The 17,157-nt window shown below is 48.5% G+C and overlaps 1 protein-coding gene across 2 annotated transcripts in view; it reads right to left on the reverse strand.

Annotated features, from left to right (window-relative positions):
- The window catches only part of BTBD10 (BTB domain containing 10), a 28,593-nt gene extending 24,091 nt beyond the window's left edge, over positions 1-4,502 (reverse strand). Inside the window, exon 1 of one of the 2 annotated variants that reach the window (XM_063438563.1) lies at positions 4,313-4,502. In XM_063438563.1, coding sequence (XP_063294633.1) covers positions 4,313-4,421 — 109 coding nt within the window. In that variant the 5' untranslated portion in view covers positions 4,422-4,502. The remainder of the gene's footprint in view (positions 1-4,312) is intronic. The other variant, XM_063438565.1, reaches the window with a different exon arrangement.
- Positions 4,503-17,157: the final 12,655 nt, after the last annotated feature.

The following is a 17,157-nucleotide window of genomic DNA, read 5'->3' on the forward strand; positions in this document are numbered from 1 at the left end:
TCAGCTCCTATTACCCCCTGCTCTTGCTACAGCTCCTATTGCACTGGAAGCTGCCTGAACCCCGACGGTATGGGGAAAAAAAACAAGAAGCTGCGTCCGGACCCAGGCTCGGGTTCTCAAGCTATCGGCACTTACATGCGGACTGCAGCGAGGCCGACACACACCAAGATGGCGCCCGCAGAGGCTTACACGCATCTGTCCTCGGACGAGGATAGCAGCACAGCCGACCTCTCCCCTCCCGTCCACCGAGGCGACGAATGGAGCCACTGGCGACCACAGCGCTTGGGGACTCGGCCCCAACCACGAGGGCAGATATTAAAGCCCTGGTAACAGAGATTCAAGCCATGTTCAAGGCAGACTTGGCGCCAATACGGGAGGAGGTATCCAAGCTCAATACCCGCATGCACAAAATGGAGGAAGGTATGGCAGGCCACAAGCTCGCTCAGACAGACACAGATACCGCCATAGGAGCGCTGCAGAAACAATGCGCGGATCACCAAGCCCAACTAGCTAACTTGGAGGACAAAGCCAGGGCACGCAACCTACAAATAAAAGGCATTCCAGATACTATCACTCCCCCACCCCTCCTTCACCCTCTCCTTTCTCGCTCTCGCTCCCCCCTGCCCCCCTCCTTCACCCTCTCCCACTGCCCCCTCCTCTCTCTCGCTCCCCCCTGCCCCCCTCCTTCACCCTCTCGCCCCTGCGCCCCTCCTTCAGCCTCTCCCTTTCTCGCTCCCTCCTTCAGCCTCTCCCTTTCTCGCTCCCTCCATCAGCCTCTCCCTTTCTCGCTCCCTCCATCAGCCTCTCCCTTTCTCGCTCCCTCCTTCAGCCTCTCCCTTTCTCGCTCCCTCCTTCAGCCTCTCCCTTTCTCGCTCCCTCCTTCAGCCTCTCCCTTTCTCGCTCCCTCCTTCAGCCTCTCCCTTTCTCGCTCCCTCCTTCAGCCTCTCCCTTTCTCGCTCCCTCCTTCAGCCTCTCCCTTTCTCGCTCCCTCCTTCAGCCTCTCCCTTTCTCGCTCCCTCCTTCAGCCTCTCCCTTTCTCGCTCCCTCCTTCAGCCTCTCCCTTTCTCGCTCCCTCCTTCAGCCTCTCCCTTTCTCGCTCCCTCCTTCAGCCTCTCCCTTTCTCGCTCCCTCCTTCACCCTCTCCCTTTCTCGCTCCCTCCTTCAGCCTCTCCCTTTCTCGCTCCCTCCTTCACCCTCTCCCCTTCTCGCTCCCCCCTGCCCCCCTCCTTCAGCTCTCCCTTTCTCGCTCCCCCCTGCCCCCTCCTTCACCCTCTCCCTTTCTCGCTCCCCCTTGCCCCCCTCCTTCACCCTCTCCCTTTCTCGCTCCCCCTTGCCCCCCTCCTTCACCCTCTCCCTTTCTCGATCCCCTCTGCCCACCTCCTTCACCCTCTCCCTTTCTCGCTCCCCCCTGCCCCCTCCTTCACCCTCTCCCTTTCTCGATTCCCCTGCCCCCCTCCTTCACCCTCTCCCTTTCTCGCTCCCCCCTGCCCCCCTCCTTCACCCTCTCCCTTTCTCGCTGCCCCCTGCCCCCCTCCTTCACCCTCTCCCTTTCTCGCTGCCCCCTGCCCCCCTCCTTCACCCTCTCCCTTTCTCGCTCCCCCCTGCCCCCCTCCTTCACCCTCTCCCTTTCTCGCTGCCCCCTGCCCCCCTCCTTCACCCTCTCCCTTTCTCGCTCCCCCCTGCCCCCTCCTTCACCCTCTCCCTTTCTCGCTCCCTCCTTCACCCTCTCCCTTTCTCGCTCCCCCCTCTCCCTTTCTCGCTCCCCCCTCTCCCTTTCTCGCTCCCCCCTCTCCCTTTCTCGCTCCCCCCTCTCCCTTTCTCGCTCCCCCCTCTCCCTTTCTCGCTCCCCCCTCCTTCACCCTCTCCCTTTCTCGCTGCCTCCTTCACCCTCTCCCTTTCTCGCTGCCTCCTTCACCCTCTCCCTTTCTCGCTGCCTCCTTCACCCTCTCCCTTTCTCGCTGCCTCCTTCACCCTCTCCCTTTCTCGCTGCCTCCTTCACCCTCTCCCTTTCTCGCTGCCTCCTTCACCCTCTCCCTTTCTCGCTGCCTCCTTCACCCTCTCCCTTTCTCGCTGCCTCCTTCACCCTCTCCCTTTCTCGCTGCCTCCTTCACCCTCTCCCTTTCTCGCTCCCTCCTTCACCCTCTCCCTTTCTCGCTCCCTCCTTCACCCTCTCCCTTTCTCGCTCCCTCCTTCACCCTCTCCCTTTCTCGCTCCCTCCTTCACCCTCTCCCTTTCTCGCTCCCTCCTTCACCCTCTCCCTTTCTCGCTCCCTCCTTCACCCTCTCCCTTTCTCGCTCCCTCCTTCACCCTCTCCCTTTCTCGCTCCCTCCTTCACCCTCTCCCTTTCTCGCTCCCCCTGCCTCCCCTCCTTCACCCTCTCCCTTTCTCGCTCCCCCTGCCTCCCCTCCTTCACCCTCTCCCTTTCTCGCTCCCCCTGCCCCCTCCTTCACCCTCTCCCTTTCTCGCTCCCCCCTGCCCCCTCCTTCACCCTCTCCCTTTCTCGCTCCCCCCTGCCCCCTCCTTCACCTTCACCCTCTCCCTTTCTCGCTCCCCCCTGCCCCCTCCTTCACCTTCACCCTCTCCCTTTCTCGCTCCCCCCTGCCCCCTCCTTCACCCTCTCCCTTTCTCGCTCCCCCTGCCCCCTCCTTCACCCTCTCCCTTTCTCGCTCCCCCCTGCCCCCTCCTTCACCCTCTCCCTTTCTCGCTCCCCCCTGCCCCCTCCTTCACCCTCTCCCTTTCTCGCTCCCCCCTGCCCCCCTCCTTCACCCTCTCCCTTTCTCGCTGCCCCCCTCCTTCACCCTCTCCCTTTCTCGCTCCCCCCTGCCCCCCTCCTTCACCCTCTCCCTTTCTCGCTGCCCCCTGCCCCCCTCCTTCACCCTCTCCCTTTCTCGCTCCCTCCTTCACCCTCTCCCTTTCTCGCTCCCTCCTTCACCCTCTCCCTTTCTCGCTCCCTCCTTCACCCTCTCCCTTTCTCGCTCCCTCCTTCACCCTCTCCCTTTCTCGCTCCCTCCTTCACCCTCTCCCTTTCTCGCTCCCTCCTTCACCCTCTCCCTTTCTCGCTCCCTCCTTCACCCTCTCCCTTTCTCGCTCCCTCCTTCACCCTCTCCCTTTCTCGCTCCCTCCTTCACCCTCTCCCTTTCTCGCTCCCTCCTTCACCCTCTCCCTTTCTCGCTCCCTCCTTCACCCTCTCCCTTTCTCGCTCCCTCCTTCACCCTCTCCCTTTCTCGCTCCCTCCTTCACCCTCTCCCTTTCTCGCTCCCTCCTGCACCCTCTCCCTTTCTCGCTCCCCCCTGCACCCTCTCCCTTTCTCGCTCCCCCTGCCCCCCTCCTTCACCCTCTCCCTTTCTCGCTCCCCCTGCCCCCTCCTTCACCCTCTCCCTTTCTCGCTCCCCCCTGCCCCCTCCTTCACCCTCTCCCTTTCTCGCTGCCCCCCTCCTTCACCCTCTCCCTTTCTCGCTGCCCCCTGCCCCCTCCTTCACCCTCTCCCTCTCTCGCTCCCCCCTGCCCCCTCCTTCACCCTCTCCCTTTCTCGATTCCCCTGCCCCCCTCCTTCACCCTCTCCCTTTCTCGCTCCCCCCTGCCCCCCTCCTTCACCCTCTCCCTTTCTCGCTCCCCCCTGCCCACCTCCTTCACCCTCTCCCTTTCTCGATCCCCTCTGCCCCCCTCCTTCACCCTCTCCCTTTCTCGATCCCCTCTGCCCCCCTCCTTCACCCTCTCCCTTTCTCGCTCCCCCTGCCCCCCTCCTTCACCCTCTCCCTTTCTCGCTCCCCCTGCCCCCCTCCTTCACCCTCTCCCTTTCTCGCTCCCCCTGCCCCCCTCCTTCACCCTCTCCCTTTCTCGATCCCCTCTGCCCACCTCCTTCACCCTCTCCCTTTCTCGCTCCCCCTGCCCCCCTCCTTCACCCTCTCCCTTTCTCGCTCCCCCCTGCCCCCCTCCTTCACCCTCTCCCTTTCTCGATCCCCCCTGCCCCCCTCCTTCACCCTCTCCCTTTCTCGCTCCCCCCTGCCCCCCTCCTTCACCCTCTCCCTTTCTCGCTCCCCCCTGCCCCCCTCCTTTACCCTCTCCCTTTCTCGCTCCCCCCTGCCCACCTCCTTCACCCTCTCCCTTTCTCGATCCCCTCTGCCCACCTCCTTCACCCTCTCCCTTTCTCGCTCCCCCTGCCCCCCTCCTTCATCCACTCCCTTTCTCGCTCCCCCTGCCCCCCTCCTTCACCCACTCCCTTGGCCCTCTCTCCCCCCCCCCCCCCTAGTTTCTGTCCGTTTGATCCTGGATGTACCCCCCAGCCGCCATGCTCGCTGTCCCCGGGACCCACCTGTAGCCGTCTCACAGTTCCATCTCCCGTTCACCGAACGTTTCCCTGAATCCACCTTCCGTGCGTCACCGCAAACTGTCTGAACAAAATCTCGCGAGACCTCGACCATAGACAGGAGAGGCCCGTTAACCTCGCGAGAACTCAGCGAAGAGCGCGTCACTGTATCTCGCGAGATCTCAGCCGTAGCCTTGGAGAGCGAGAGAGAGAGATAGACTGCAGCTGGCGAGGCTTCCCAAGCAGCCGCTGATCTCGCGAGATTTCCCTGGCGGCCAGAGCAGACGTGTGATGTCAGCGACTGGGCGGGGCGGGGACTCTGGCAGCTTCACAACATGTGACGTCATGTAAACAACCCAGTGACAGGGCGATAGTGACTTAATTGTTATATTTACACCATGACGTCATCCATTAATAGAGAGCTACCAATACACTGCCTATTATTATTAATATTTAGTATTATGGTATAGCAGTATCCTGTGACAAAGGAATAACCACATTATTATTATTATTATTATTAGTATAATCATTTTTTTTCATAATATGGCAGGGATTAGCAATACACTGTCATTATTATTATTATTTATATCGTGACATCATAACTATACAAGGTAACTAAGAACATTTTCATTATTTTATATTATGACGTCATAGTAACCCATTTTTATATAGTGTGCCATTGTATTGTGACATCATTGCAGCATATTTTGATATCCTAGCTAAAACCAGTGACAGAGGAATAATAACATATTTTTAAGTTATGACATCATATGTTTACAGGGAAACAGCTTTCAATGCTAGAATGTAAGCTCATTGAGCAGGGCCCTCCACCTCTCTGTTCCTGTACGTCCAATTGTCTGGTTACAATTACATGTCTGTTAGTCCACCCATTGTATAGCGCTACGGAATCTGATGGCGCTATATAAATAATAAAATAATAATTTACCTTTGAATTCAGGGGAGCACTCCAAGCGCCATAACCACTATGGCCCGCAAAATACAATTGATGCGGCATAGACACCCAGCGGGACCCAGATAAATAGTCTAACAGAAATAAAATAGTTTGGCATCTTACTGTGGGGCAGCACTATGACACTCATGGCACCTTAACAACTACAGTGAGCTGTAGTGGCTATGGTGATTGGCATTTTCCAACCCTGAGAGTGATAGTGGAATAATGTGTATTGATATAATACAGTGTCAGTATACATAGTAGTAATGTATGCTAGTCATTTTTCTATTTTGGTTAATTTGCCCTAGAATTTGCTTTTTACTGGTTATTTACCAACAATTTACAGTTTAATGAATAATTCGGTTGCTGTTAAAGGGACACTCCAGGCACCCAGACCACTTTTGCCAATTGAAGTGGTCTGGGTGCCAACTCCCACTACTCTTAACCCTGCAAGTGTAATTATTGCAGATTTTTATAAACTGCAATAATTACCTTGCAGGGTTAACTCCACCTCTAGTGGCTGTCTACTAGACAGCCACTAGAGGGCACTTCCTGGTTTCTAGCACAGGAAACCTGTGCTAGAGCGTTGCTGGACGTCCTCACGCTATTTGAGACCTCCAGCGTAGCTCATTTCCCCATAGGAAAGCATTGAAATGCATTTTCAATGCTTTCCTATGGGAGCGCTTATGCGCATGCGCGGCATTGGCGCGCATGCGTATTAGGTCTCCCCGGCCGGTGGGCGGGATCAGTCTCGCCCACCGGCCGACGCAATCAGAGGGAGTAGCGGCGCGGAGGAAGAAGCAGCAACGTGGGACATCGTCGCTGCCTCTGGTAAGTGACTGAAGGGGTTTTCACCCCTTCAGCAACCAGGGATTGGGAGGGAGAGGGGACCTGCAGTGCCAGGAAAACAGATTGTTTTCCTGGCACTGGAGTTTCCCTTTAAGTAAAAAATTAAAAATAATATAGACTTTTTTTTGTTAGATATCGCCCCCTTGTGGATATTTGCTGTTTTATTTCTCTCTAGACTAAGGCTAGGCAACCTTCCTATAGTGTTTTGCGTGGGTGCAACATCTGCTTTGTGCGGTTGTTAGTGGACTGTGTGTGGTTTTATGTGCGTGGACTGTTTGTGCTGTGCATGTGTATGTGTTTGGGATAGGTGAGTTGTGTGTATGGCAGAGCTGTTCATTGAGGCACTGTTTAGTAAACATTTTAATGCAATTATTTTTTAATAACGTTTACACTCCAGGGAGGGGGGGAGCATGAATCAATAATGATGTCTGGTAGGTGCAGACCTCTCCCTCTGCTTTGGCACTTTGCAAGTCGTCAGGGTCTGGTCAGCCAGTTGCACAGCTTCTTTATTTTCTACCAATGGGCCCAATTAGGTCTGGCAGTCTCACATGAGTATGGATTTTATTGATGAGATGATGCAGAATATTTTTTTTTTTTTTTTTAAATAAAAAATGCACTATTTTTCAAAATATTCCAAATTCCGTTGCCTCTATAAAAAAATTACGTATGTTCAAAAACGACAGGGTGCAAAAAAACAGCACATGAAAATATCAGACGGGTTTAATAAATCGCTCAAAAAAATCACCAAACATTAGATAAAAAAATGTCAGCGACACTTTAAGAATTCTCCCCCTATGTTCTTATGTGACACACGATTTTCTAACAGGTCTCCCAATCACCCAACACCTGGAGTCAGAGAACTGTTGTAAAGTGAAATATAGGGCATGTAAGACCATATGCAGTATATTCGCAGCCCTGATTGGCGTTATTGTAAGCCAAGGTGACACACTGTTTGGCCAGGCAAATAGTCTGTGTGTCTTATTGAATCACCATCTACCATTACCTCACCCTGCTGGCTTGGCAAGACTGTTATTGCATGGTGTGACTTCACCCACACTGTGCTAAGGAATTTGAAAATTTGTTATGCCCTTTAAAATAACAGGAGGAGGAAAATAAAAAACGTCACGACCGTCCCTTCCTCTGAATCAATTTACATAAAGGTTAGCATTTTCAGGGTACCGGACTTCACCTCCCTGAGTTATTGTTTAATTGAAAAAAAAACAAAAAACTATCTTGTACAATGTCCGATCCATAGTATGTTGGCATAGCCTTAGCGTGTAAGCTCACCTGCCAATGTCAAGGCAAATTCATTAGGTAAGTCTTGTACTAATGTGAATGTAAAAGCGTATACTTTACCTTTATAGTGATATTTAGTCTATAGACAAATCTCTGGGGGTTAAAGGCTTGCTCCAAGCTTTAGCCCCCTCTAGTGGTTATGATGTGAGGAGTACCCTGGTACTGTTTTCTGGTATTGAGGTCAAACCATTTTGCAACATTTTGCCCACTTACCAAAATGGGCAATAAATGCAATTCTGTGTATAGGAATATGCACAGAACTGACATTAGTCAGCCCGTGCTGGCTTATGGCGTCACAATGACACTACCCTTCAATGTAAAGAACTGCTTTGACTAACTCATTTCCTGCAGCATATGAAGGCCACATACTACATGGCATGACTTTTCATAAGTAGCCCTTCAGCATGAAATAGTGAAATGTGTTGAAAAAACTTGGTGGGTCTGACAACCCTATCTATGAGTGAGCTGAGAGCTGATAAATCCTATTTACAGCTTGGCTTGAGAGTGATAGGAGTGGCAGAGAAAGCTAGAAACCACTTTTCTCTCAGTCAGGAAATAATTCCCTATCATTTCAGTTTCTCACGGTGTAACTCTCACTGTTCGATCTCAGATAGCAAATATTTACAGAGGAATAGATCTCTGTCTATTTGCTCATATAGGGTTAGAACCCAATACTCAGCAAGCAAGGTGTTAATTTACAAAAAAAAAAAAAGCTGAACAGGGGCTCCCCAAACGCCTTACCAAGCATGGGAGGAGCAGAGATACAGCCTTTTTCTTCTTTTTCCCCATGTCAAATAGTAAGTTCCTGGGGGATAACTACCCTCCTAACTGTTCCCGTCTCATGTTGTAACATAGGAGTTAATTAAATAAACACTGGGGAACTTGTTCCCCTTAACCTTTAACCAGTTATATTATAACTAGCATTTAATATTTTATTACCAAGTACAGCCTAGATTTCTCCCCATCCGCAGTATGGGGCACCACATCAATTTATGCTATGGTCAGATGTGAAGGGCGCACATGTCACATGTTATGTGTGTTGTGGAATGTCGGGAATGGATCTATGGCTAGTGATGATCTACCACTGTAAACGCTTCTAGGAATCTGTACCCTTTGTCCTACAGACCACAACACAAGCACACAAGGCCAACCAGCTCAGATCATACCACCTTCAAACTGTCATCAGCGTCTGGGACCAGAGGGAACCGCAGTGTCAGGGTTATTTACTAAACATTTTTTAGCAGTGAAATCAGATGTAGCAAAAATATAGATAAGACCAGAGTAGCCAAACTGAAAGCATAAATAACTTGGAAAATGTTTCCAATTGGCTATTTTGATCTTCATTTTAAAATTCACTTAGAATTTTTGAATGTTTTTGAATATTTGACAGTAAATAACCCGGTCTATCTCACTTTTACATCCCACGCACTCACTAACCTTCTGCCAAGGCAGACAATGCTATCCGTCCATTTTAATCTTTACATCGTATTTTCCAATGGCAATCTTTAATCCATGGCATTAAAGTGAATGGAAGAATTTGCATAGTGAATGTTAGGAGTCCCGATGTGATCAATGCTGCATGGTATATAATTTAATATATATGTTCAGCCTGGCAGCCATCCTGTTCAGACGCCATCTAAACCAGCTCTCTCGAACCCGGAGAGAATCTGTCAAATTTCACCCAAGCAGAGCCCCATCGAACTTCGACGACCACTGACCAGCGGCAAGTACCGCATTGATTGATGCCTTTTTTTCAGGCACCCAAGCAACCCAGACAGAGGCGCAGGTCCGCGGCCTGCCGCGCGGCGCCAGTCCAAGACCTAGAGGCCTACCTCGGCGGACGCCTCCTAGAGCACTACACACCTAACCCGGAGACGGATACCACAGCCATGGGCCGCCGCTCACAAAAAGTCACGGCTGGCTCCAGCGCACAAGGCAGAGATATAGGGGAAATGTGGCTTAGGCCCGCACAATCAGAGCCAGCACAAACCACGCATCGACCCCCCGCTGACCCGGCGCCCGAAACTAACAGAGGTGATCCGGCCATGACAGCAGCTCCCCTGAAGGCACACCAGCCGACACCTGAATCCCAAGATGACTCAGCCCCCACTACTAAAGGGGACCTAAAAGCCCTCCTGATCAACATACAAAAACTGCTGGCGGCAGACGTCGCAATGGTCAAAGCTGACATACAAAGGGTAACAGAGAGGGTTGTAACAGTGGAAGCAGACATTACCAACATCCAGGACACAGTGTCCACCCACGAGGACTTGATCCAACGACTCCAAGCAGAGCAAAATGTTCTAGCGGGTCAAATCATGTCCCTGGAGGACAAACAACGTCGAAAGCACATCAAAATCAGGGGAATCCCCACCACGGTCACGACAGAGGAACTACCGCATTATACGCGACGGCTGCTCACAACAATACTACCCCAGGCAACCGCCAAGAAACTATCTATGGACAGGATTTACAGAGTAACAAGTTCCGTACACTTATCATCCAACATCCCCAGAGATGTTATTCTACGCTTGACGACAGTAACGGACAAGATACAAATAATGACCGCAATTAAAGGCAAAACACCACTGACATTTGAGGGTGCTCAGCTCTCCTTCTTTCAGGACGTCACTAAAGCCACATTGTTGAAACGAAAGACCTTTGGACCAGTGACAACCGCACTGCGCCAAGCAGGCATTGCCTACAGGTGGGGAAACACTGGCGCCCTGCTCGTCCACCACAATGGGACTGCACACCACCTCACATCCCCAGCAGGGGCCCCCATCTTTCTTAAGGCACTGGGACTGAAACCCTCACATCCCACCGCCACGAAGGAAAGCCAACCGGAGAGGTGGGAACCAGAGGACAACTCTACTCCCGGACAGTCTACACGAGTTCCACAGACTCTGGTCACTTGACCTTGCACAGGGACTGATCCCAGGGACGGTATGCATGGCACGGACACAAATGCCAAAGGGAAGATCTAGATCTCTTCAGATGAGGAGAGGTAGTTTTAAGGACTATCAACTCCTAAACTAGATTTTTTTTTTTACTACCTTTTTTTTTTTTGTGTTCTGTGCTGGACAATTGCAGCTCATTCACCCCATATCACACCGCATAAATGTCCCTCCTTTTATTTTTATTTTTACCTTGCTCTGCTTTGGTTTGTTCCCTCCAACCTTACTATAACCACAGTCATGGGGCCCCCACTCTCACAAGACCGACAGATAGTCCCCCACGCAAAATAGTATTTTGGCGCCCACTATGATCGTCGCCACTCCGCCCACCATAAGGGGTAGGGGGATAGATGAGATGCCACATGGGGTACAACGCACACCGGAGCACCCCACACACATGTCATCACCGCCAACTTGGTCCTAATAAGAGCTCCACAGGCGAGTACACACAGGCATCCAGAACCACAAACCTGAACCAGCTTGCAACACTTATACACATGCTCCCACACACGCTGACATACTGCAGCCCGATCCAGGGAGCACCCTCACACCTCCACACTTGTGGTACACCAGGGGAATAATACACATAACACCAAACTTTTACCAACCTTGCCAACCCCGGGTATGTCACCAAGCCTGCTTGTTATATGAAAATGTGCTTCACAACTTTGCAACGTCAATGTTAACACTGTTATATTGTACCACTTGAAATTGTCATACCATTTTTATGTATGAAACTGTTAACCTGCCAAACCAAGCGCCCAAAAATAAAGAATAAAAAAAAAAGAATCGGATTGAAGATCGGGAGGTTGTTTTTGGGTAGTTATTTTTATATTTATATATATTAGGAGACTGTTCCTATTAAATCAAGGTTTTTTTTATTGACATCTCTATCATTATTATTATTATTGCCATCTATATAGCGCCAGCAGATTCCGTAGCGCTTTAAAATATTATGAGAGGGGGGATTTAACTATAAATAAGACAATTACAAGAAAACTTACAGGAACGATAGGTTGAAGAGGACCCTGCTCAAATCAGCTTACATTCTATAGGAAGACACTATAGGTGTGAAATGATTGTGTATTATATTTTTATAGCCCTCTAATTGTTCAGGGGGCTTTGGGACTAACAGCTCATTCCTGCCCTGTCGCACCAGGTTTGCGAAAATATTGTTGGTGTCTGCTCAGTACAGTAAGCCATAACCCCCAAACAGTGCTGTATGTTTCATAGCCTTTGTCAGTAATTGAATGTCAATTGCTTTTGCAGCATCCATATCTTCAATGGGTCTAAAACATCTAGATATGAAGTAGCGGACTTCCTACACTGGTCACCTAGTGAATGGATTTGTCCTTAAAAAAATCTGGGACGCAGCACTGCTTACTAAACTGTTGCAGGTCACGTCCACGGATCCGTATTATCAGGTATTAGCTCTGTCCCTTGGCAAGAACAGATGTGATGAAAAACATCAGTCAGAGAGAGTCATCATTCGGGATTTTCCACCCCATAATAGATCTTAGGATATCAACATATAGTGTCTAGTTCTTACCATGTCTATAACAGGGCGAGCAGTGGGATTAGGAGTGTTCACCAAATCATAATATATATATATTTTTCGGGTAGCCTTTTCTCAGTGTTTTTATGGCGTGCTGCAGATAGGATAGTTGGTGGCCGCATCAGCTAGAGCCCAGGCATCTCTCCGGTGGGAGGATGTTTGCGCTGGGCAGGGTGGTGTGGAGTTGTTCATTCGGAGGTCAAAAACAGACCAGCTAGGACGTGGGAGGACGGTTAGTATTGGTGCTACTGGGGTTAGGTGCACAAGCAGGTTAGGGTACGATGGCGGCAGGGGATACGGGGTTTGGGTTGGCACCAAGTGTATCCAGAGTGCGTCGCACTCCGTCGCTACGTGACTGGGCCAGTGGTTGTGGTGATACATGCCGGGGGAATGACTTGGGGCGGAGCCGTGCAGTTGATTTAACTTATGCATGCAAGCACAATTTGGCTCAGTGTATGGCACTTTTCAGTGATGTCACGCTGGTGTGGTCCGAAGTCATTCCTCATCCGGCTTTGGTGGCGCTGCCAAATGCTAAGGCGGTGGAGGGCGGCAGGCGGCGGTTCAACATGACGATTTTACGTTGTGTGCGGAGGCTGGGGGGTGTTGTGGCTCGTCATGTGGAGCTGGAAGGGGACAACTTAAATTTAATGAGGACTCATGGGGTCCAACTGAATGAAATTGGGTTGGATATTTTCAATTTGGGGCTACAGTCGGCCATTGAACAGGTGCTGGCTTCGGGGGGAAGCAGTCCTCTCCAAGGATAGGGGAGAGGCTGTGGTGGCGGTTTGTCCTTCGCCAGCAAGTGGAACTGAGATCATTGCCCGGACGGGCTTGGGGAGTCGCAGCCTGGTCCAGTTGAGGACGGACTTCAGGCTGAAGAGGCTCGGGAAGTATAAAGTTATGGTTAACTGTCTGCTGGAAAAGTCCAGCAGCTGACAGTTGGAAGGGTAGCAGAAGGAAAAGGGAGAGGGTCAGCAGTCAAGGCCAACCCCCGGAGTGGATAAGGAGGGTTGAGCATGACTGCTGCCCAGAGAGGTTGGCATGGCAACAAGGGATACAACGTTCGAGATGCACCTGGATCGGGGACACTGGGAAAGGACTTACCAGACCACTGGAGAGCACGCTGAGGGAACCTGGCAGTGCTGTTTCCCGCCCACCCTCCCGGAGTTGGTGTGAAAACGGGATATGTTATTGTTGAATGTAAATGTGTTTGGTGTTGTTTCTTTCTGTTTATTTTGTCTCAGCTGCAGTTTGTCCTCCGCCAGCAAGTGGAACTGAGATCATTGCCCGAACGGGCTTGGGGAGTCGCAGCTTGGTCCAGTTGAGGACGGACTTCAGGCTGAAGAGGCTCGGGAAGAATAAAGTTATGGTTAGCTGTCTGCTGGAAAATTCCAGCAGCTGACAGTTGTTTATGTTACGCTGGCTTGCTAATAAAAGCTGTGGTCGTTGCCCTTACCCACAATTTGGTTGTCTGTGAGTTATTGGGGGGGAAGGGTAGCGGAAGGAAAAGGGAGAGGGTCAGCAGTGATGGTCACCTAGTGAATGGATTTGTCATTAAAAAAAAATCTGTGATGCAGCACTGCTTACTAAACTGTTGCAGGTCACGTCCACTGATCCGTATTATCAGGCATTAGCTCTGCTCCTTGGCAAGAACAGATCTGTTGCAAAACATCAGTCAGAGAGAGTCGTCATTCGGGATTTTCCACCCCATAATAGATCTAAGGATATCAACATATAGTGTCTAGTTCTTACCATGTCTATAACAGGGCGAGCAGAGGGATGAGGAGTGCTCACCAAATCATATATATATAAACAAATGTGTGGAAAGACGGGAATAATCTATTCTTCATAATTCTCCTTGATTGGATAAAAACCTTTGGCTGTCCATCTTAGATCTAGTGGTGGGTTCAGGCTGGCTATTCAAGTGTTAATTCAAGCGTTAAACAAAATCCTGTTTGTAAATATTGATCGGAACATGATGCCATATGGATAACTAGTGTATGATTGCAATAAGGAGCTAAGTTACTGGATAGTCAGAGTATGTTGTAAATAAAAGAGTGATTTTTTATAAAATATATCAGTTTTCCCCGATTGTAAGAATATAGAAAGCGTGTGCACTAACAAAATACATAATCTAGAAAGCATCATATATACATTTAGTGAGAGCATAATCATTTAATAATATCACTAAATCTGAAATGCATTACATTATGGAATGAAACAGTACTAGATATGCAGGGTGCTGACCTTTTGTTGATTGAGAGAAACACTAGTAAATTTGTAGCTAACCAAACGCTCAGATTACATCGAGATCTATATGTATGATAAGTATGTGCGGGAATTGTCAAATAGATCAGATATCTCCATACGTATTGTGAGTGGGGTATGGTTTCTTCCAGGTATTTTACACAGGTTCATCCACAGCAATAGCAAAAAAAATAGTTTATCTAGTAAACTAGAAATTGCAGAAAATTTACACGGGAATGAGAATGAGATAAATAAGAAAACACACAAAGTGTAATCTGTAAACAAAGTGACATATGGTCCCATCATTGTTTACAGATTACACTATGTGTGTTTTCCTTTTTGCCTCATTCTAGATATACTTATATCTGTTCTGAATCTGTTGATCATATCGCTAGAGTCTACTCATTATATTAAGTATTTTGTTTATGTATACACTGGGTGTATATATTGTACTACTTGTTTTTGAATAGGTGTTGGGGAAGCACTGTTTTATTATACACACAGTGTTTTATAACAAGTTGAAGAACCAACACATTTCTTTTTTTTCTCGCTTTTTTGACATTTAATACTTTTTTCTCACGTGTTTATTAGATCAAGTGCAAGAGCTGCAAAGTAAAAAAAATAATAAAATACAAAATAATAAATTACAGTCCATTACATACATAAAAGTAAAGTGCTTGAAGAACGAAATAAAATGACAACAATACGGATGACATGCATAGAGAGAACAATGTTGGGATTTGTGGTTTTATGGGACACGATGAAAAGTGGGGGTGACAGATGTGTTGTGGATTGGTGGAACTGGACCAATGGGAAGATTAGGTCAATAATTTTCTTTCTGGTGCTATGTGTCTGACTGAGCCATGTGTGGGGTGTTTAAATATCAGATCTTTGCTTGTGTAAAATAAAAATTCACTAATAATGATGAATAATTCTTACATCTTAACACAAGCCATTACTTATAGGACAACTGTCACCTCATAACTGCTTTTCAATATAATAATAACTTTATCAAGTTTTAAAATATATAAATATATATTTTTTTAATTATTATTATTATTTTAATTAATGTATACCTAAAAATATAAAATAAAAAATGAGAATAACTCATCCCTTTCTAACTCATCCCTAGTATATGACAGGATTGTTTTGTTCAGCCATATACACGCACCATGGGTGGTCGGACAGTGTTTGAAAACCGACAGTTAGTCTCTATGGTTAATTGACCTGTGCAGGGAGTAAATCAGAGCAGACCATAGAGACTAACTGTCCGTTTTCAAACATTGTCCAACCAAACGTCCGACATACGTTTGTGGGTGAAGGATCCTGTCATATACTGAAGGTAGGGATGAGTTTTTCTCATTTTGTTACGTATACTTCATTTAAAAAAGATATATATATATATATATTTTTTTTTTCTTCAAAACATGATGAAAGGATTATTATGCTGAAAAATAATTTTGAGGTGACAGTTGTCCTTTACGTACTTATCAGGCTACCCCTACGATCCATTCCTCTGCGCATGCAATGCAGGTTCTGCACAAAACAGCAACACTAGGAGTCAGAACAGGCCCCGTGCTTCTCAGACTACGTAGCAGACACCTTAACTCTAGCCCCTGAACTACAACTCCCATGGTTCTTACTCCATCTTATGCATGCAATTAGAGATATTTGCCAGTTGAAGGTCAAGAGTTTGAGATCCCTGCCATATAGGGACGGGGACGGGGACGGGGGGGCTTGGAAATTGAAGCTCTTGAAGAGTAATTCCCCAAAAATATGATTTACACAGTTTATCAATTAAAGTTTAGTTAACTGCTATAGGATGCTTCACACGAACAATAATAATCATAATAGTATGTAGTACACTTCACTGCCTTTCCTTTCCGAGGGGGCGCTGTTTGCTGCTTTAAGAAAAAGGAGATCACTTGTACGGACTGTGCAGAAAACAGCAGCAGCTTGTACTGAGAGGATGTGAATAGAACTGCACCTACATGTATTGATTGAAAATATTCCGATAAACCAATCTCCTAGAGCTGTGATGGCTTACCGTGACACCCATGACATTAATGATCTACATTTTAGCAAGCATATTGGGTAATGCAGTTCTGGGGTGCCACGATTGTCCATCACTGTCGTATAGCCTGGAATACCACATTTCAATAAAGTGAGCTGATGAGATAGCTCAGTGCATAGGACTCCAGCTCCGTGGTCACATATTCGCGTCTCGAGTTTATTATCTTTCTGAGGTTAATTAAAATGGTTACCATTATGTGCATGTGCAGAAACTGGTGAAATACTTTGAAAGTATTATTACTGACTTGACCTTCAGAAAGTTTGTTGATAAGATCACCTTCAGTTGTATAAAGATTTCATCTACCACGAGCAAACCTATTGATTTAAAGGACCACTCTAGTGCCAGGAAAACATACTTGTTTTCCTGGCACTAGAGTGCCCCCACCCTCAGGGACCCACTCCCGCCGGGCTCTGAGGGGAGGAAGGGGTTAAACTTACCTCTTTCTCCAGCGCCGGGCGGGGAGCTTTCCTCCTCCTCCTCTTCTTCCTCGCGACGTCATCGGCTGAATGCGCATGCGCGGCAGGTGCCGCGCTCGCATTCAGCCGGTCGCATAGGAAAGCATTCATAATGCTTTCCTATGGACGCTTGCGTGCTCTCACTGTGATTTTCACAGTGAGAAGCACGCAAGCGCCTCTAGCGGCTGTCAATTAGACAGCCACTAGAGGAAATAGGGGAAGGCTTAACCCTCAGTATAAACATAGCAGTTTCTCTGAAACTGCTATGTTTATAAAAAAAAAGGGTAAAAGCTAGCTGGACCTGGCACCCAGACCACTTCATTAAGCTGAAGTGGTCTGGGTGCCTAGAGTGGTCCTTTAGATTCATAATAACCTAAAGATTGCTTTCTCCTCTAGTAATGACTGTGCATGTCTGCCACTCCCCCAAATGGCGCACATAGCATGCCACAATCCCTAGAGTGCAACA

This window comes from Pelobates fuscus, chromosome 12 (genome assembly GCF_036172605.1).
Source record: "Pelobates fuscus isolate aPelFus1 chromosome 12, aPelFus1.pri, whole genome shotgun sequence".
Lineage (NCBI taxonomy): Eukaryota > Metazoa > Chordata > Amphibia > Anura > Pelobatidae > Pelobates > Pelobates fuscus.